The sequence below is a fragment of the Clarias gariepinus genome, chromosome 12 (assembly GCF_024256425.1).
Source record: "Clarias gariepinus isolate MV-2021 ecotype Netherlands chromosome 12, CGAR_prim_01v2, whole genome shotgun sequence".
NCBI classification, from domain to species: Eukaryota; Metazoa; Chordata; class Actinopteri; order Siluriformes; family Clariidae; genus Clarias; species Clarias gariepinus.
The window spans coordinates 8,937,247-8,958,557 of record NC_071111.1 but is presented as its reverse complement, the minus strand read 5'-3'; the positions used below and the strand labels follow the sequence as shown (position 1 = coordinate 8,958,557).

Below are 21,311 nucleotides of genomic sequence, written 5' to 3'. Positions count from 1 at the left end.
CATTGTCCTTTGGTCAGATCAAATGTGGTTGAATTTCACCTGAACTTAAAGCCAATTCACATATAAGCAGAGGTGTAAATGCATAAATGGGGCGCGGGGGGGCCTACGGATGATTCCAAATGTTGGCTTTGTAAAGTGTGGCTCACAAAAAAAAAAAAAATCCATCTCAGTCATTGATGTATCCTGCGGTTCTTGTGGTTCTTGTGTCTAAATGTTTATAGATGCGTAATGTATCTTAACACCCCAAGATTTAACTCTCAAGCCTGATTATGTAATGTTTCAGGACCAGTTGTTAATTTCTCACCATGAACAAGAACCAGTTTCCGGACAAACTCCTTATGTGTGGAATAGCCGTGTGTGTGTTTGTGTGAGTGTGTGTGTGTGTGTGTGTTAGTGCGAACCTCCACACCCAGTTTTATCTTTTTTCGGAGAAGCCCCCAGGGCTCGCACCCTCCCTTCCATCTTATCATCCAGAAGGCAATAGTTTTGTATCGCTCCAAGCATCACCATATGACACTTTTTCTTGCTGGCTAACAAACACACACACACACCCACACACACACATCCGGAAGCAGCCACTCATGATGGTGTTATTCTGCACCTGCTCCTCACAGTTCAGACTTGAGGGGCCTGGCAGTGGCATAAACAACGCACACACACACACACACACACACACACACACACACATAATCACACATACTCTTCCCACATTAGTTCTATCCGAGGCTGTTAGCGAATTGGAGTGACATCTGGTTCTTCATTTGTGCTTTTGCTCTCTCTGTCCTTCCTTCGCCATCCTTCCACATCACATCTATTCCCCGATCACATTTTTCCCCTCTCCCTCGTTCCCATTGCTCTTCTCCCGAGTTGTTTCTGGCAGCAGATGCATCGTACCTCTCTGCCACAACATGTACTGTACCACTGTACCTGCCTTAACGTATTGGCAACATAATTATAAAGCATGCGTGTGTTTGAGGCCTTCCAGTGGGAGCTCATTAGTAGTGCGCAATGTGTCGCTTGGAGTCCCACTCGTCTCCCTGTGCTCTTATAGTCCCTCTGAAAGACACAGAATGAAGATAGAGACATAGAACCAGACAAGGAAGCCTTTGTTAAGTAAAATGTCTGGAGAATTTTCAGTCTTGTACAGTTCGGTTTCGCTCTAATGGTAGAGGCATTTCTTCTATAAAATAGATTTCCTCCAAAAAATCTACTTGGCACTTCAGTGGAATGGAAGAAATACTGGACAGTACGATAAAATGAAAGATACACTTGAGCACACACAGACAGCTGCAGCTCTGACAGCTTTAGTCCTGTCTCCAGCTCCGTCCCGTCACTGGTCACCCTTAATGCGTTCACCTGCTCCGTGTTAGAGCGGGAGGTTCAGACCTTGATTTATCCCGTTATCACAGTTTTTTCACCATCACCTCTCTGTAACTTTGTTCTTGTGGCTGTTCCAGTTTTCAGACTCTTTTGGGATGGCCCAAAAAAAAGTTTACACACTAGTGTCTTGTGTCGGTTGCCGCATGTTACACAAGTCCCCTGATCCATCTATTATCCATACTTTATAGCTTATCCTATCACAGTGGGCCTGGAGCCTATCCCAAAGTACTGCTTGTCAACCCATCACAGGGCCCAAACACACAGACACACACACACACACACGCCAGTTATATGTACACTGCAGGCAGTTTGTGGGAGAAAACCAGATTGCCCAGAGGAAACCCAAAAGCACCGGGAGAACATGCCACCTCCACTGTCATGAGACTGGTGGTGAGATCCAAACCCCTAACCGTGAGTGTGTAAACTGTGAGTGTTAAGTACTGAGACACCATGTGATCACCCTGATTGTCATTTTAAAACAGAGAAGGCTTTGATCCCACACCATCAGGGCGCTGTTGGGCCGATGCAAGTAAAATGTGATGAATAGTATATCTAAAAAAAAAAGTTGAAGTATCATGCATTTTAATAAATATTTTCTGTATAACGTGTTTAAAATGTTGTCAGTGCCCCATAGCCTAGGATGTGTACACCATTGCTCTTATTAACCCTAACCCCTAATGGTTATAATCACATAATTATAACCGTGGCGATCAGTTATAAGGTGATAAATTAGCAACAAAAAGCAAATCTGAAATGAAATTACTTTATAATTATTATGAAAATATCGCTGGTTGTAAAACATTTTACACGAAATACACGTACATTTCTGTGGCCTTGTTACAAAAAAGAAGAATTTCGAAGTTGCTTTCCGTGAACTTTTGCACACGTTGTATGAGGTGTTATCAAGTGCAATTTGTATGGCTCTAACTTGGTGAATGTTTTTTCGTATTTATTTATTTATTTTTTTTCATAAGGTGTGTGTGAGCATATGTGTGAGATTGCATGTTGAAGGCAAACAGTCTTTTATATTTGACAAACTCCAACTGTCTGCAATCTGCATCTTAGTCTCAGATAAACCTTTCAGTCAATCACTGGTGCACACACACACACACACACACACACACTCGGAGACACACAGAGACACATGTCGGCGTCTACCACTTTCACACTCTCCAGAATCTGAAATTACAGCTTCGGCCTCATCCAAAATTGATGGGGGGGGGGGGTTGGGGGCGGGGGAGGGGTTTGGGGGGCAACTGGAGGAGGAAGAGTGAAGGCGGCGATTAGGTTGTCTCTTTTTGACATCAAACTTTATTACAGTGCATCAGCAGACACAGAGTGGGCATGAGCGACTGAGCGAGCGAGTGGGTGAGAGAAAGGAAATACGGGAAGAGACGAAGACAGATTAACAAAAGGACTATTTTTGTGGCACGTCGCTTGCGTTTCCATCTCACTGTAGTCTCTCTCCTCTTTCTCTTTCTCCCACTCTGCACGTGTGGAGTCTAGCATGGTGCTTGTTTTTAATAAAATCAAATGCGGAGGATTAAATTTAGAGGGCTTTTTAATGCGAGGGGCGTGCAATTCAAACCTCATGATGAAATTTCTCGTGAATGAAGGCGTAAAAGCGATTGACATTTACAGGAGACTTAAAGCACGGTACGGTGACGAGACTCTTAGCCGCAGTAGAACGTTTGAACGGTGCAAACGGTTTAAAGAAGGACGTACGTCTGTGAATGACGATCACGGCTGAGGAGCCCACTGCGATCGTTTCTGTGAACATTCAGTGGGTGGAACGCCTGATCCTTGTAAACTGACAGATATCTTGTCGCCGGCTTGCAGAAGAGGAACATGCAATCACTTATCAACACCACTTGCACGTTACAGGAACTCCACTGGGAGATATTGCCATGCAGTTCTGACCTCGCTCCAAACCCATTGCATATGTTTGGGCCATTCCAGGAATTCCTGGGAGGCCAGCGTTTCAGACTTGAACATTCTTAAACATTAATGACTCTGAAACCAGCCACTTGATTGCATCACAGGGCAGTGGAACACACTTGAAGGAAAATGCTACCCACCCTCGCTCAGAAACACCTGTGATTCGCTACTGTTGATGTGATTGAGAGAGATTACACACACCCACAAACAGAGTGTAAACAGTTTACACTTACTTTGATCTAGCATTATCAGGGTTCAAAGTAACGACGGTGAATAATCAACACCTTAACCAATCAGAAAGGAGCGTTCTACAGCGCTGCGGTTTCGTTCGATCTTTTCCTCCTCCATCAATCAAAATAAGGCTCTGATATTTTTCCGTTCTCCTCTCCTCGCTAAGTTTCTGTCTGTATCGTTTACACTCCAAGCCAAACGTCTGAGCACGTCTTCGCGGGTGACGCGAGGGTGCGTTTATCGGCCCCCGCTAAGGACTAATCACCGTGATTAACTCAGTAAAAGACTGAAGTCAGAAGGGGTAGCGATGGTAGTTGTAAGTGTGTCGGTGTATCATACACACAGATGGACGCTTTGAGAGTGCAGATGTCCATCGAGGGCCTTTTGTTGGCGTGTATGAAGGCTTGATTTTCAAAAGGAATGGAAAATCTCGCAGCAGCTATTATTCATGAGGCCGCTGACATTTTTATTGACTGAATAACAGAATGTTCTCTTTAAATATCTGTTTAAGAAAACACAGCGGGATAGTAAAGCAAACACTGAAACGAGCCGCAGAACACCTATGTAGGATTCAGGCTTGTATATAAGACCTTGTGCGTGCGTGTGTGTGTGCGTGTGTGTGTGTGTGTGTGTGTGTGTGTGAGAGAGAGAGAGAGTACTCTTGGCTCATGATATTAATCAGTGCTGTGAATGTTCCTGTTGATGAGTGAGAGTCCACACAGCTGTTGTGGAGTCTGCTGTATGCCCAGCCGTGTGTATGTATGTGTGTGTGTGTGAGAGTGTGTGTGTGTGTGTGAGGTGTCAGGCTGTGTGGGCAGATGTCTCATTGCACACATGGGTTTGTCACTGCTGGTTTCGGCCTGTCCAGCTCTGGTGTAATGAAGCAGTATCGGAAAACACTGAGTGCTGTCCAAACTCCGCACACACACACACACACACACACATACACACTATGTGAGTCTGAGCTAGCACACTGCTCTTAGTCCAGGACACATTCCTGGTTTTGCTGAGTATTAACATGGGAGGAATTGGTCTGGTCAGGAGGGTTAAGATCGACTCCAGCCAATCACGTGTGTCTGTGAGCTCATGCATGCGGAAGAGGCGGATAGCAGCAGCATAAGCAGCAGTTCAAAGAGACACTGATATCCAGCTTCACTTTTCTCAGGTCAGGTAGGGTTCATCCTCACTGATGCATGTTGTATGAGAACCCTCACTGTAAATCACCCGAATTAATAATGAGTATTCATTATTATAATAATAGAACGATGGTACGCATGATAGATTAACCACGACTGTAGGTGAGAGTTCCCTCTGGTTCTCCCGCTCCTGTACCTGTTTACGAGAGGCAGTAAGAAGCCTGAAGCTGTGAAAAGAATAAGAAGTGCGTACTGACGGTCATGCATGCTCTGCAGAGACACACAGTTCCACATGGTAAATGCAGTCTGCTTTAAAAAAAACAAAACAAGAAGATTAACCCTTAAAACTAGAGTGGCACAGGACCGTCATTTTCTGGTCAATGACCGGAAAAATAAACGCTTATACGGAAGTCCCGTCAGTGTGTGTCGACGGGGGAGGCTTCAGACAGGTTTTCATGTTTGTATAGTCGGCTAAAAAGAAATAAAATTAATTTCATACCCCGGTCCATTCTGTAGGTGCTGTGATATAAGATGAATAAAACACTTCAGGACGGAGATACGGAAACCGTTCAGATTGGAATGACCTAAAGTAATCACATACATTTTAATCATGATATGGACCTGTGCGATTATTTACTCACAAAGGGCTGCATCTTATTACAGGTATTACACTGTACACACACAGTCTGGAATCTATGTGGAGTTTGTCAGCAGTTTGAGTATTTCTTCAGTTCTTTTCAATATTTTTGAGGTGACAGATAAATATTGGCTAACGTCCTCATAATGAGACCAGTTATTTGCTGTTAGCGTCCATAAAATGTTTGAATACAAAATGGTACAAATAATAGTTATATATTGCAGTTTAAATCACCATCGCAGGAGGTGTTATGTACATTTCTTATGAGATTGTACAAACCTGATTAAAATATTTATGCGTCTAAATGAATACAGATTTTAAATGCATTATGTGGAAAAAAGTGTACCATTACTGTGTGCTGAAAATATTGGCGTAAAGTTTGAGTAAGTGATCAGATTTTTCTTTTTGAAAGGAAACAGCCGTGATTATCATTTACAGACATTTTAATGCTAAATCCATTTTTTATTTCTTTTTTCCTGATTTTCAGTTCGAGGTTATGGATGAGACATAATAGTTACAATGACTTAAATCTAAAAGCGATCCAATCTTGTGAAAGCACGTCAGTTTTGTTGATTCGTGGTAATCCGTTTCCACCCGCAGGTCTGAACTTAATTACCGGACTTCATTTAGATTCGTATGCAAACAGGAAAAGCGTCAATATCCCACTAATATCTCCCACAAATATTTAAATTTAATTAAACAGACCTCGGAATTTTTTGTATGGAATGGAAATGAATTTTGTGTGTGTGTGTGTGTGTGTGTGTGTGTGAAGCCTTTGTTTTTCCCCTTCTCTTTAGTGTGAGCTCACAGCACTACAAAAGAAACTACAGAAAGACAGACTTGCTTCAAATGAAATTAAAACCTATTTTTTGTCAGAAGCGGTGCACAGAGAACACGTAACAATGTTGTGTAATTATTGTGCGTCGTTGTGAGACTGTCCGCGTTAGTTTACTTGTGTGACAGCTTTAGTGACTTGTCGGAGAAGTGTGTTTAGTTGTGATGTTTGTAGGGAGTAATCAGATTAAAGCTGTTAGTAAGTGTCTTGATGCTGCTGCTTTGATTTTGCATTATTTCAGTCAGAGTGAAGTTTGTATACACACACACACACACACACACACACACACAGAGGGAGTGAGAGAGAGTTTAATTTCCTTTAATGACACATTTGATGTGCTATTCAACCTACACATACAGTTACACCAAAAGCCTCCCTGCCTACTGTTGTGTTACTGTATTTCTTTCCCCTTTCAGGTTGTGTTGTGCTGATATTGTGTTGTTGAGTTAAATGGACGAATTCCAGTCGCATCGTTAACAGTTGCTGAGTTTTGTGTTTTGTAATTTTGCGTTTCTGTTCTGTATTAAAGTGGTGTTGTGTTATTTAAATGTTGTGTTGTTGACTTGTGTTATTATTTCTATTCTATACCAAGATGTTTAATTTCTTTGTGCTTCTGCTTTGTACATATTGTGTGTGAAATGTGTTGTGATGTTCAGTTGCGTTATTATATTTAATCGTGTTGTTTTTTTCTTTGCTGTATTAAGTTGTGTTGTATGATCTTGTGTTGCTGGTGTGTGTTGTTACTAGTGTGTTTTTTTCAGTAATGTGTTGTGTAAAGTTAGTTAAATATGTTGCTGAGTTTTGTTATTTCTCGGTGAGTTGTGTTGTGTTATTTCTCTGAGAGTTGTGTTGTGTTATTTCTCTGAGAGTTGTGTTGTGTTATTTTTCGGTGAGTTGTGTTGTTTTATTTCTCTGAGAGTTGTGTTGTGTTATTTTTCAGTGAGTTGTGTTGTGTTATTTTTCAGTGAGTTGTGTTGTGTTATTTCTCGGTGAGTTGTGTTGTGTTATTTGTCTGAGAGTTGTGTTGTGTTATTTCTCGGTGAGTTGTGTTATTTCTCGGTGAGTTGTGTTGTGTTATTTGTCTGAGAGTTGTGTTGTGTTATTTCTCGGTGAGTTGTGTTATTTCTCGGTGAGTTGTGTTGTGTTATTTCTCTGAGAGTTGTGTTGTGTTATTTTATGGTGAGTTGAGTTGTGTTTTTTCTCAGAGAGTTGTGTTGTGTTATTTTATGGTGAGTTGTGTTGTGTTTTTTCTCTGAGAGTTGTGTTGTGTTATTTTATGGTGAGTTGTGTTGTGTTACTGCTTGGTGGGGTGTGTTATTTCTCTGAGAGTCTTGTTGTAATATTTCTTGGTGAGTTGTGTTGTGCTATTTCTCAGAGAGTTGTGTTGTGTTATTTTATGGTGAGTTGTTTTGTGTTACTGCTTGGTGTGAGTTGAGTTTGATATTTTAATATTATAATAATGAGTTGTGTTTTGTTGCGTTATTGTGTTGCCAAGATGTGAGTTCTTTTGTTTTGACATTGTGTTGTGTTATTGAATTGTGGACCTGTGTGTGAGCTCTGCTATGTTGCGTTGTGTTGTTTTGATATTGTGTTGTGTTATTTCTTTCCTGTGCTGTGTGCGACAGTAATTAGTTTAGTTATTGTGTAGTTAAGTTGTGTTTTTTTTTGTGCTGAAAGCTGTTATTTCAATGTTGTGTTTCAGAGTTGTGTTGTTTCTTTTGTGTGTTGAGTTTGCTATGTGGTATTGTGTTAATAATGTGTGTGTTTTTTTGTTGCATTATAGTTTTGCTGGACTGTGATGTTTTTCTTTGTTATATTGAGTTGTGTTAATATTTCGTGGACTTGTTCTTCGCTTTATTGAGTTGTGTTACTTTGTTGTGTTCTGGTGTTGCTGAATTGTGATGTGTTCATCCTTTGTTATATTGCATTGTGTAATATCGCTATAGTGTTGTTGTGTTATTTCTTTGGTGTGTGAAGTTGTGTTACTGGGGGAAAAGTCAGAGTTAGAGTTCGATGTAACAGCATTAATCAGCTGCAGTAATAATAACGTTCATGTTTTTAACAATAAGAGTAAGACAAGCGTGTGTGTGTGTGTGTGTGTGTGTATGTGTGTGCGCACGCACGCATGCCTCATGCAGTACACCACTGCCAGTAGTCTTGAACCTGCTGAGTGTTGTGTAAGTCACGCTGTGGACCAAATGTCCCAAATCTGCCACGCTTTAACCCAGAGAGAGGAGCGGGATGGGGAGGGGGGTAAAAACACACAGCCACTGAGACATGGAACACTTACACCAACTTCTCTTTCTGTATTTTACACCCCCCCAAGACACACACACACACACACACACAGTATCATATATGCATGTGTTGGCAGTGGCATGGTTTAATCCTCCGAGTGTGTGAGACTGATATGTTGTGCAGTCCAGGGGTTCTGTCCCTCTGTCAGAGGTTGTGTGTCGCTCAGTGTGTGTGTGCGTGTGCATGTCTGTGCACCTCAGTGTGGGTTTAATGCACTGTGTGTGTAGCATGGCTGCGTTGGCTGAGGAGCGTAGATGAGCCGGGCTCTCCTGCTGTGCTGGGATCAGACTGAGAGCGGTGTGTGAGCGGACCGCTGCCTTCTCTCTCATTAACAGCAACCTGCACACACTCGGCATCCGGATGTAACGCAACTCAGCTTCAGGGTAACACAAAGCAATAACATGATACAGTCTACAGTACATCTCGCGTTTATCGCGTTTAACAACAAATGCAAACCCAAGCCTCAAACCCAGTCAGTCCGTCGGCGGCGGCAACAAGGAACATATGTCACACACGCGTTCCAGTACTTTTGATCACCCCAACAAGGGTGGGTCCGAACAAAAGCTGGAATTCTGATCTATTATTGATAGACATCTTTTGATCTCAAACCTAAATGCCTTCAGTTTATCGCGAAAAGAAAAGGATTGGCCTTGATTCCACAATACGTTTGGAGAGAATTGTAACTGTACAGCGTCGATACCGAGTTAGCAAAGGATTAATACATTTTTATTGTATAGTCTCATAATACAGGGGGCGTTCAAGCCAAACCGGGACTTTTGTTTGCGCAGAATAACTAAACATGGTTATGAGTGGATTAAAATGTACTATTAAAAGCACCAGGTTTTCTTATAATGCCAAGCTTTAAGTTTTTATATGTACAGTATAATTTTTATTATTTTTGGGAAGCATTCCAGTTCCAAATAGTTATTCGTGCTCCGCTTTGCATGTTTTACAGCTGTGGAGGTAACAACACAAACTTAACTCGCAACGTATCTGTGTGTGCGTGTTTGGAGGTCGCCGGTCTCGTGCAATTCCCTAGCTGATCATGTGACCTGTAAACTGTTAATTGAATCAGACAGGCTTAATGAGCTGCTGTGTGTGTGTGTGTGTGTGTGTGCGAAACACTTCAATAAAGTAGTTGTTCAAAGTCTTGTGAAAAATGACAGCTTTGCCTTGCAGACTCTCACAACCTCTCCCATCCCGCTTCAGAGTGTCAGAGGCTAAACATTTCTCTAATAACTCCCTCACATGTGTGCAGTTTCTAAGCATGGACACACACCTACACAGATCTCCACATTGTAATTAGGGTCATGGTCCCACTGGCATCTTTAATTGATTCACCAAGAGGTGATGGTGATAAATAGTTACATACTTCGCCTGTAGTTACGTACTTTGTGCTTTCTCTATGTCTTTTTTTTTTTCCTTCTCATTCTCATTCAGCCTTGGCTTTTTCTCATCTGTCTTCCTTAGTCCTCATCTTATCTCCCTCCAATTCTGTACTGAAGTCAAACTGAATACACTCACTTATGGTCTGCGATTACAGTACATTCAAAATTCCTTCAAAACATATTTTTTAAATCAAGATTTTCTCATAATGTGTTTTCCCCCCCTCCTTGTGTGAACAAGCTTAAAGCTGAAGAACCAGAAGCTAGTGTTTTTCTTCCATTAGTATCTTTTAATATTTAAGTTAAACAATCTGGTATGATAAGTAATAAGAATGCATCAGCCTTAACAATGTCTTACAGAAGTATTCTTTTTTTTTGCGTAAAGTCGTGTTTGATCGCTTGCCATTAGAAGTCATGTAATTAATGGATTTCCCCTTTGTATGATTATTCTCACCTGATCTTAAATAAAATTAAGACAAATAAAATAAATCATTGTTAGAGAACATATTCTACCTAACGAAACTACATCGTGAAGTAGGAGGAGCTTGAAAAAGTACTAAAAAGTATCAATTAGTTTTATAAATAATATCCTGTAATGAAATCCATTAGGAAAAAATGAAGAAAAAAAATACATCCACTGTAAATTCAAATTCAAATTTTATTAGTCACATACACAGTCATACACAGTACGATATGCATACGATATGCTTTTAAATATCACCCTACCGTGAAGCATGCTGCTGGTAGCATAATAATGTTTTTATGTTGGGTTTTATTAAATAAATGCATTTAATAAACCCCACATCCTACTCCGTTTATTGTAAACAGTTTTTTTTTTCTTTCTGTTGTATATTTTGTCTTTTCAGGAAGCTCTGTCACCAAAACAAATTCCCTTGTACAGTACGTACAAACGTGAAAATTTGATTTGTATTGCGCTTTTAACAATGGCCATTTTCACCATGCAGTTCCACAGAATAAAAAAATTATTATATATAAAAAAATAATTTATAATTATCCTGATGAGTAAGCCGGGACAGAGCTGGCAAGGAAAACCCCCCTGAGAAAGGAAGAAACCTTGAGAGGAACCAGACTCATAAGAGAACCTATCTTCATTTGGATGATAGCAGATACTGTATGTGTGGCTTGGCTTATTATCAAATTAGTCAGGGTTAAGCACACATATCTAATACATGCCGATGTTAAGAGAAAACCCATTCAAGTCTGCAGGAGATAGGGCAGGAGTTTCACCTTTCAACAGGATTTAACAAGCCAAAGAAATATCCTGCCAAAGCTCCACTGAAGTGGTCCAAGGAATTTAGGGTTAGAACATCCCAATCAGTCAAGTCCAGACCTCAATCTGATTAAGACTCAGAGGAAAGACTTTAAAATTGCTGTTCTCTGGGTTGTCTGACAGAGCTTGGGCAATTCTGTCACAAAGACCAGGCAGAGATGTCAGGATCCAGATGTGCAAAGCTGAGAGAGACATATCCCAGAAGCTGTAATTGCAACCAAATGTGTTTCCTTCGAGTACTAGAGCTAAATGAATATGCGAAACCAAATTCTGTTGTTTTTTCATTAACTGATTTGTTACAGCATAAAAATGGGTTCGTAATATTGCAAAATATGAAAAGCTTTAAGTGCAACGTAAACGCTCACATTAGCGATTAAAGAATACAGTATTTGTGGGCGGCGCACCTGTTACTGTATGTGTAACCTTAAGTTGTAACCTAAAACTTAAATGTTAAATCTTAAACATCACCTCTGGTTCACTTGTTTATCAGTTTATAAACTTTAAAATAGTACAAATTAGGACAGTTTTTAATATTTATTTTTATTTTTCTGCATTTCCTCCTCACGCTACAGCTTGTGGGATTACCATCAGAGACAGGACGGCAAAAGCAAACAGCTGTTGCGAGCTCTTTTTTTCCCACCTCAACAAATAAAAAACTAATTATAAAAACACTAGATTTTTTTTTTTTGAAACTTTGTGCTTGTTGACAGCTCCGTGTGTTGTTTAAGTGATTTATATGTGTTGGGGTGACCCTTTGGCCTGGAAGAAATCACATTAACTCAAAAAGCCCTCCCAGTCTGTTGCTTATAAATTAGTCGGTGAAATCTTTTCCTGGATTGTGTAAGCAACATATTGGAAAGGTTTCTCTTTTCCTTTCTCGCTCACTCAATCACTCACTCCGTTTTTGCTGATGTCTGTTTTTCCGATCAACGTTTGTTTTTTTCATGTGCTTACGAATATTACTTTCGCTATTCATCTGCGGAGGAATGTCGGATGAATCCGGTATGGATTCAGAAAGTCTCTCTGTTTTTCACTTTCAGAAATACAGACAGTCATACTGTATTTAAATATATGTGTACTTAGTATGCCATGTCATTTTGAATGCTTAAAGATGTCAGGTGTAAATTATTGTAATGGAATTCATAGCGCTTCAGATGTTTGGGCACACTTTATTTGAAAGACACCCACATTGGTGTTTTATAATGCATTAATAAACATAAATCATTTTGATTAGTCAAAAGAGCTTAGTCTTTTTTATAACAGCAGTTTTAATTGTAGTTCCAGCTGTTTTTGATGAATGTGTTTTAATGTTTTAATACGTTACCCCTTCTCTAATAACAATTTATATGGTGGAACCACTACATGTGGTTAATATGGAGAAGATTTCATGAGTCTCCAGTATCAGCACTTTTATCAAACTTATTAAGGATATTAACCTGTACATTTTCATGTAGCGGAGACAGAACCTTCTTAGGAACACTGTTTGTGCTTTATGTACTTTATACCAGTCGCTTTCTTATTCAATATGTTATCTTTATTTTTTATTGTTTTCAACATTGTATGTTAATACATAAGGCATTAAAATGATGACAAAACAAATATGAAATCATGCAGTCAACAAAACTGTATTAAATAACCCAGAATATGTTTTAGATTTTCAATCTAAAAAAGTCGCCACCTTTTGCTTTAATAACAGCTTTGCACTCTTCTAGCCTTCTCTTAGTCAGCCTCATGAGGAAGGTGTTTCCAGAGGTGGTTGAGTTCTTGTTGGCTGCTTTTTCTTTACTCTCCGCTCATTCCAAACCATCTCAATTGTATTTAGATCAGGTGATTGTGGAGGCCAGGTCATCTGATTCAGCACTCCATCACTTTTATTCTTGGACAAATTGCTCCTACAGTACATAACCTAGAGGTGTCTCAGGGGGCATTGTCCTGTTGCAAAACAAATGATGGTCCCAAACTATGATGGTGCAAACCAGATGGGATGGCATGTTGTTGCAAAATGATGCAGTACCCATGCTGGGTATGTGTACCCTAAATTTTGACCAAGTCACCAACTGCAGCAGAGCGCCCCATGCTATTACACCTCCTTATCCATTCTTTATAGTGGAAGCCACACATTCAGGAACCGTCTGTTCACCCTCTCTACATTTAACCAAGACCCAGGGGGTAAGAAAAAAAATCTAAAATTTTGACTCATTAGACCAAAGGACAGTTTTCCACTGATCTAATGTCCATTCCTTGTGTTATTTGGCCCTTCTGTGTTAATGTTTCTTCTGCTTGTTGTGCTTTTTGCTGTTCACGAAGTTGTTAAAATATGTCTGTCGATTGTACTATGAGAAGCATTTATGTGGGGTCTGATCAGAGTTGCTGTAAATCGGTTTCTGAGGTGGTCATTCTGATAAACTTATCCTCTGCAGCAGAGGTAGCTCTTGGTCATTCTTTCCTGGGACGGATGATGATGGATGATTTAGGCGACCGCAGTTGGGGACACATTCAAATGTTTTTGAAGATTTTTCCGGCTAACTGACCTTCATTTAATGATGGACTGTCTTTTCTCTGTTCTTCTTAACTGAGTGTTTCATGCCATAATATGTATTAGTACAGTAGTTTTAGCAGCAACAATGGGGTTATTGCCTCTGTATCCACCCTTCATCTGCACAAGACAACTGATGGTCTAAAGTGCATTAATAAGGCAAGAAATGTCACAAATTAACACTTGAAAAGACACAGCTGTAAACAGAAAACTATTCCAGGTGACATCCTCATAAATCTGATGAGAGAATGCCATGAGTGTGCCAAGCTTTCATCAAAGCTTATTGGACAATCAAAAATATAAAAGGTATTCTTGGTTGTTTAACACACTTCTGTTTAATAAATAATTCCATAAATGTACATGTATAAACTAGTGTATATAACCTAAAGGTGCAAGTGGTATAGGATTAAAGCTTTACAGGTGTGATGATGTATAAAGGTGTAACTCCACAACATCGAGCAGCACAGATTAGTAGCATTTTTTTCTGAGTTAAATTTATAACTATAAAACACCTCAACTTTTTAACAATGGAAAATTTACAGTTTAGAGAGTTTTTCAGTTTTTTTTCTCTATTAAATGACAATCTGATTTTTTTTTATCTTGTTAACATCAGAAGAAATAGTCTTGTTTTTTTCAATTCCACGACATTAAAAATAACTCCCGTCAGATAGAAGGTATGGTGTAGAGAACCATATGCATTTGAAGCACATTTGGATGTAACATCACACCATACTGTAACCGCAAACCCCCAAGAGTTTACCGGCAGTTGTTTTAAATCAGCATCGCATTATTATTATAATTAATATTATCATTACTTAAATGAAACTTTAAGGCATTATTTATAAAGCCACTGGCATTTACTAGTTAAAACATTTTAATGTTTCATTTTTCTGGTTACTTTGAAAATTAATGTTGGTTAATTGTTTGTATAAGAAATGATAATTTACACATTTTACATATCCGAATGCGTAAATTATCATTAGAATGTGTAAATTATCATTTTTTGAAAAGATGATTATTTAAATAATTAACTATGTTCTATAGTTTTGTATTATTATTATTATTATTTTTATTTTATTTTTTTTTACTTATGGAGACCTATCATGAAAAATGTACTGTACTTTTTAGTCATTTTTAGACATTAAGGTCTCCACTGTGCATGTACAACCCACACATTCCCCCTGCTCTCTGTCCTTTCCCATTTTTTAACCGTCAGTGTTAGATTTTTCCCCTATTGTGACCTCATATAAGAAAATCCCCTCACTGGCATGTTGCTCAGAGGTGGCTCATGTACATACATATTATTATCATACATGTAGACACTGAAACGCACATTTGAAGGAGGAGTTTAAGGGATAAAAAATTTAAAAAGCATTATCCGGCAGGAATTACATTTACAGCATTTGGCAGACGCCCTCATCCAGTACATCTATCTCAATACGTTGAGGGTTCAGAGCCTTGCTCAGGTGCCCTGTAGTGGCAACTCGGTGGTGTTGGGATGTGAACCTTCTGAACACCAGTCCAGTCCTTAACCACTAAGGTACCCCTGGCTAAAGATTGCAGCTCTAGAGTTAATACACACTTTTGGTGGCTCTGAGCCCTGACCTGTGCTAAAGAAATGGTTTAAACTCAACTGAAATCTAAATGCCATAAATCGCAAGAGAGCGTGAGCCACCGGACACATGATGCCGCAAACACCACTCTCCAAAAGTAAACGTTTCAATTGACTGCTTTCTGTAAATTACCAAATCTGAACAACTTTTATGAGCAGACTGTGACTATGTGACACTCTCTCTCTCTCTCACACACACACACGTACATACACGCATACGGCGAAACAGAAGAAGAAGATGGATCTCAGGACAGATTGTTAGTGACATGTTAATTTCTACTTCGTCACTCAAGCTTGGTGCATCCGCAATCAAAGTGATGGCACACAGGCAGAGCTATCAAACCTTCATATAGCTCCAGCTCCGCCTTCTCAAAGTGCGTCTCTCTCTCTCTCTCTCTCTCTCTCTCTCTCACGTGCAGCCTCGTAAGTCTTCCTATAACTGTCCTCACCATTTCACTTCTGCTCTCTTTCTTTGTATGTGACCCCTTTTAGTCTCATTTTATTGACCATTTGTTTCATATTGTAAGTTTAACGAGCTGCTTATGGAATAACTGCTCCTTATTGTTTGCGCGCTTGAAGTAAGTTAGAAATCAAAAAGACATTATGCAAACTATACAGCGATCCACTTTGTCACGACGATCGATCATCAGCGTCATGTGACCTGGGCGTGGAGATTATTAATACCGAGGAAGATGATGGTATAATTTTCCCTTGTCTGAGAATGTTTTGCATGGACACACTGTATGTTAACCATATTTGTTCCCCTGTGTGTTCCCCCGAGACAGGCAGCCGTGGTACTACGGCTGGGGTTTTAATCTTCCACGAGGACAAGCACTGCTGGACAAGTGGAACCAGATCCCTGACTCCACTGACATTCTGCTCACACACTGCCCTCCTCTGGGTGAGTCACTAATCACACACACACACACACATGCAGGTACACACTACTTCATGACTTTCTCCTGCGAGTTAGTTTCCACCGAAACACACACATTGACGCACACACATTTGCTTTGAGGGCTTTGGCAGATGGAGTGGCTACAGCAGGCTGCTAAAGCATGCAGCATCGAAATGCTGTTCGCAGTGCGGCAAATCCCCCTGCACACAATAAAACACACGTATACACACACATACACACACATATAATGTATACGGGAGGGGGGAAAGTTTCTCTATAAAGACAGCTGCATTTTAAGACACCTAGCCTTTGGGCCTTTGGAGTGTTTGACAAAGGCTTAATTCTCATGAGATGCGTGTGTGTGTGTGTGTGTGTGTGTGTTTGTGCTCTGAGGCGTGCGTGTATGCATACATTCGCCTGAGACTGGAAATCAAAACTTCTGCATTTGCATCACCTGAGATTTGTGTTAAATATGAACTGAAATTACTTGTGCAGGTAAAAACAGGTTTAATACAATAACATTAAACATAAAAAAGGTGAAAATCATAAACATGTATTTGCTGATGTATTTTAGACTGTCTACTTGTATATTTGTATGTTTGCTTTTAGATTTTTAAAAAAATTATTATTATTTGATTTTTTTTATTCAAGTATCACCCCTTAAACCTTTTTACGTCATTTTATATTATTTTAGTTTTTAATATTTTTTAATAATAATTACACTATGCATACGAGGCAGGATCATTAAATCCAACACAAATCCTTATAGCATATGACAGAAATTATATTCTTTCATAACACACTGCGTGACTTTCCTGTAAAATTTGATACAATTTATTTAATTATTGATTAAATATGTTTTAAATAATTAAAAGATTTGTCAGTGTCTGATCGAACATGACATGTGTGTGTGTGTTTTTTTTTTTGTAATCCAAGACTGAAAACAATCCCAAAATTCACAAAAATGTAGAAAAAGTTATTTTGAGATAAAAATGTTGATGCAAGAATGTCATCATGCAGAATTCCAGGAAACTATAAATCCTCAGAACTAATTATTACATAACCTTGGACAAAAGCAAATGGACTTTCTGGTAATCCCCAAACAAGCAACCAAATAAATAAATAAATAAACAAACAACATATTTAATAAAAATATATTTTTTTTAAAGAAAAAAAATAATTGAATAAAAAATAAAAAATGTATGCTGTGTAGGTAAAACAAAAAAAAAAAGAGTATATATCCATAATTTGTCACCTGTTTTAACAATTTGAAAAAGCAAAAATGATCTTTTGTGATTTGTGTTAACGCAGGATTTCTAGACTGGGTGCCGAGGAAAATGCAGCGTGTTGGCTGCATGGAGCTGCTGAACACAGTGCAGAGACGAGTTCAACCCAAATTACACGTCTTCGGACACATCCATGAAGGTAAAGTTCACCAGGTTAATTTCACAGTCACATTAGAAAACTGAGGGTAAAAATGAGCTTACCTACGTATAGAGAAGAGGGCAGAGGAAGTACGCGTTGACTTTCGCAGGGTGGTAGTGCTCATATACTGGGCGAGCTGGCTGGTGGCTGGAAATTACTGAGGGTGGGTTGGTAAAAAAAATAATAAATTGGGTTACTGTAACCCTTAAATCTCGAACGTCCTGGATCTGTGCCAGAACCTCAACATCGGCCAATGATAATTCAGCGGGGAAAAACAACTCCATATACAGTATACAGTAGAAATTCTGGTGTGTGTCGCAGGGGGAATCCCTCGAATGTCAAAATAGGTGTTCGGATATACAGTATCAGACAGAACCAAAGTGAGCCTTACTTTTAAAACGCATAAACCTTACCACTAATTTGGGAATGACGTCACAAAAAATGGAGAACTTCCAAATTGCTTATCTGATTTTTTGACCACAGAAACAATCATGTCATGTTTATATAGTTGATTAAAATGAAATAAAATAAGTTTTATTATATTATATGTTGTGCTGAAAGCAAAAACAGATATAATGCAGTCTATATTACACAATCAGGACCCCAATATATATTTATTAAAATATAGCAATGCAAAAAGTGTCTAAAATTGCTCTGGGTTTTGTGGGTTAAACACCAACAATTCACAGTGTGTACTGTAGGTTACTAATGGGGTAAAGCATATGATGTAAACTTGCAGTGGGATTTTCAGCTAAAATTTGGCATAAATAAATTACATACAGTAAAATTCTGGATAAGTGAACCTGACTGAATGGCTAGTGGTTAGTACTGTTGCCTTATAACTCCACGGTCCGGGTTGATCCCCACTCTGGGTCTGTGTGCATAGAGTTACATGTTCTCCCTGTGCTTGGTGGGTTTCCTCCATAGTGTGTTAGTGTGTGCCTTGCGATTGATTTGCACCCTGTACAGGGTGTACCAGTCTCGTCCATAAGTCTCCTGGCATAGGCTCCAGACTCGCGACCCTGTATACGGAATAAAGCGGTATAGACAATGAGTGAGACGACTTTTACCCCGGTGGTGACACTTTATAGAGTTTAGCTGTGGTATAGTTGATTATCATAAACAGAATTGCTTCGTACAGGTGTAAAGTTTGGTATTATAATAATGTATGTGTAGCTGCTTATTACCTTGCTGTTTTATTACAGCTGTCTGGAAAAAAAAGAAAATTAAAAAAAAAAGACATTAAAACCATCTCTATGTCTACCACCATATGGTAAAAAAATTTAAATAGTACATTTTTGGTTTTACTTACTGATTTCTTTTTTTCCGCGATATTTCAGGATAAATAATAAAAATACTCTTCGAATTTTTGTATTTTTAGTGGTGAGGCGGCATTTTATATTTTCATTTTTAACTCGTGCCACTAACACATGAGACGGATGAGACACTCGATTTAAACTCTTTCCAATTACTTTAGACATAATGGTCATCTTTTATTGTTATCGATGTTATCTCTCCAATAATCCCATAGACGGGAAATGAAACATGCATGTGATCGGATAAAACGCTGCAGCGTTCCTTATCTAGAAAACAAGAGGCGCTGAACATCAGCCAGGTTTTATATCCTGATTAGTTCTACTACGGTATTTTTCAAACACTCAGCTCAATTTTCTGTGAAAACACACTCTATCAAGCTTGGTTTCTTTCACCAAATTTCCATGTTTTAAACGGAATTAAATTAGCTCCGAGCTTCCAAATGCCCTTCAATAAAGCTGGCAGAAATGTGCAAGGTCATATTTGTCAGTTTGAGTTTTAGTTTAGTAAAAAAAAAAAAGGTTTCATATTTTTTGCTGCCGTTATTATGTTACGATGTTGTGATCTGAAGGTGTGTTATGGCAAATGAATTCACTTTCATTTGTAATCATGTTACAAAGAATCGTAAAAAGACCTCAATTATGCCTAAAGGCAAGGTATAAATTATTTATGTGTGTGACTGCGCAGTGAGCAAGTGTCTCTGCTGTTCCCTGTGCTGCAGTAATATTTATAGGGTTCGAGTAAAACTGAATTGTGAATGAGTTTGTGAGAGCGAGCTCTGGCTGTCTTTTATTTCACCTTTTTACTATCTCAATTTTTTTTCCCTTAATCTTTAATACGACATCAATCAATATGAGTAACCGAGGGACCGTCCACAACATGACACGTGTTCACTGCGCAAAATCCATCAGCGCATCAGATGGGAAAAGTTTTCAAATCTAACCTAATACCAGTCTGGCTTCCTGAGCCAATATATCACTAATGCGTTTTTATTTTTAGCATTGATTTTGTAATATTCAGAATATTGGTGCTGACTAAGATTTTTCTCATTCTCAATACCCTTCAGATATTAAATCTTTGAGTATTTGTTTATACATTTCCAATCCTCCTACATTCTCAAAGTAAGCCTGATGCCAGCCTGGTTTACACGATATATTTGCGTACAGGATTTGTTTTGTCAGCTAATATTACACAAATGTACACTATAACATGATATATTAGTATCAAAGTACTGGATTTACAAGAAGGTCAAATTTGTTTTTTCAGTGTTCAGACTCGGGATCAAGTCTATAGTTCTCCAGCCGTCCTCCAATGTTTTCTTTAGTCAGCTGTACAAACCGTCTGTCACTTATACACCAGCCATGAATATCTGTTATTATAAGTCATACAAATGCAGTAGGTTTATTTGTAAAAAGCTATTTTGGATTTTTTTTTTTACTTGCTTGTCAAGGTATCATAATTTTGGCACAGATGATACATTATTCACTATGCAAAGTCTAAAGTAATATTTCAGACAACTGGATAAAAATTCCACTTTTATTACTGTATATAGCAATGACCATATAGACAAGACCATTGTTAAAAGTGCTATATAAATAAAATAGAATTGAAAAATTGAATTGATTATGCTTCAACACAGCACTTGTGTACAGTCAGCCCTTACCCTGCGATGACAAACGTTTTTCTTTCCTTACATCAAAGTCCTCAATGCTGTTATATCTTTACTAAACAAACTGACAAATATTTATGGCTTTTAGACCACTAATATTAATTCCCTTGAATTTATTCAGTGGTTTAAATCAAATTTTGATAGATCTGTCTGAAAGGTGGGGTCAGTGCTAACTCAGAACACTGTATTTTCGGTAATATCTAGTTAATAAAATATTAAAATATTAGTTAATGGAGCTACTGTAGTCTCTGTAGCACTCCAGGTGAAAAGAAAAGAAATGATGTGAATGACCAACAACAAACCAATCACAACGAAGAGGTGTGTGTATTTTCCAGTCAGTTATGATGTCTTTCTATTCAGGAAACCCTGTCTGTTATATTACAGCTTCTTTTTTTTTTTTTTTTTTGACAAAAACTTGACATGACAATAAATCCACATGGCTGCTTCTAACATCAACAGTACACCAATGAGTTCTGCTGTAACCCCGGCAAAAAAAGGAAAAAATAAGTAAATAATATCCAGAATGTATCAAAGGGTGTCTTTCAGTGTCCACTGTAAGTCATTGTTTAGGTTTCACTTAATGCTGCCAAAGATTGTCGACGATATACAGTAGGGGGACATTGTCCATTGTCTGGACATCTGTGGGACCTTTAGAGGACTGAAAAGTGTTCAGAGAAAGTTTATTTTAGAGCCAACAATATATAGTGAGAGTTCCCTCATTATGGT

General features: G+C 38.7%; 1 protein-coding gene across 1 annotated transcript in view; it reads left to right on the top strand.

The window, feature by feature from the left end:
- Positions 1 to 21,311, top strand: part of mpped1 (metallophosphoesterase domain containing 1) — a 53,030-nt gene that overhangs the window by 29,890 nt on the left and 1,829 nt on the right. The window contains exons 5-6 of the mRNA XM_053508830.1: positions 16,065 to 16,180; positions 17,489 to 17,602. Of these exons, the coding sequence (XP_053364805.1) occupies positions 16,065 to 16,180; positions 17,489 to 17,602 (230 nt within the window). The remainder of the gene's footprint in view (positions 1 to 16,064; positions 16,181 to 17,488; positions 17,603 to 21,311) is intronic.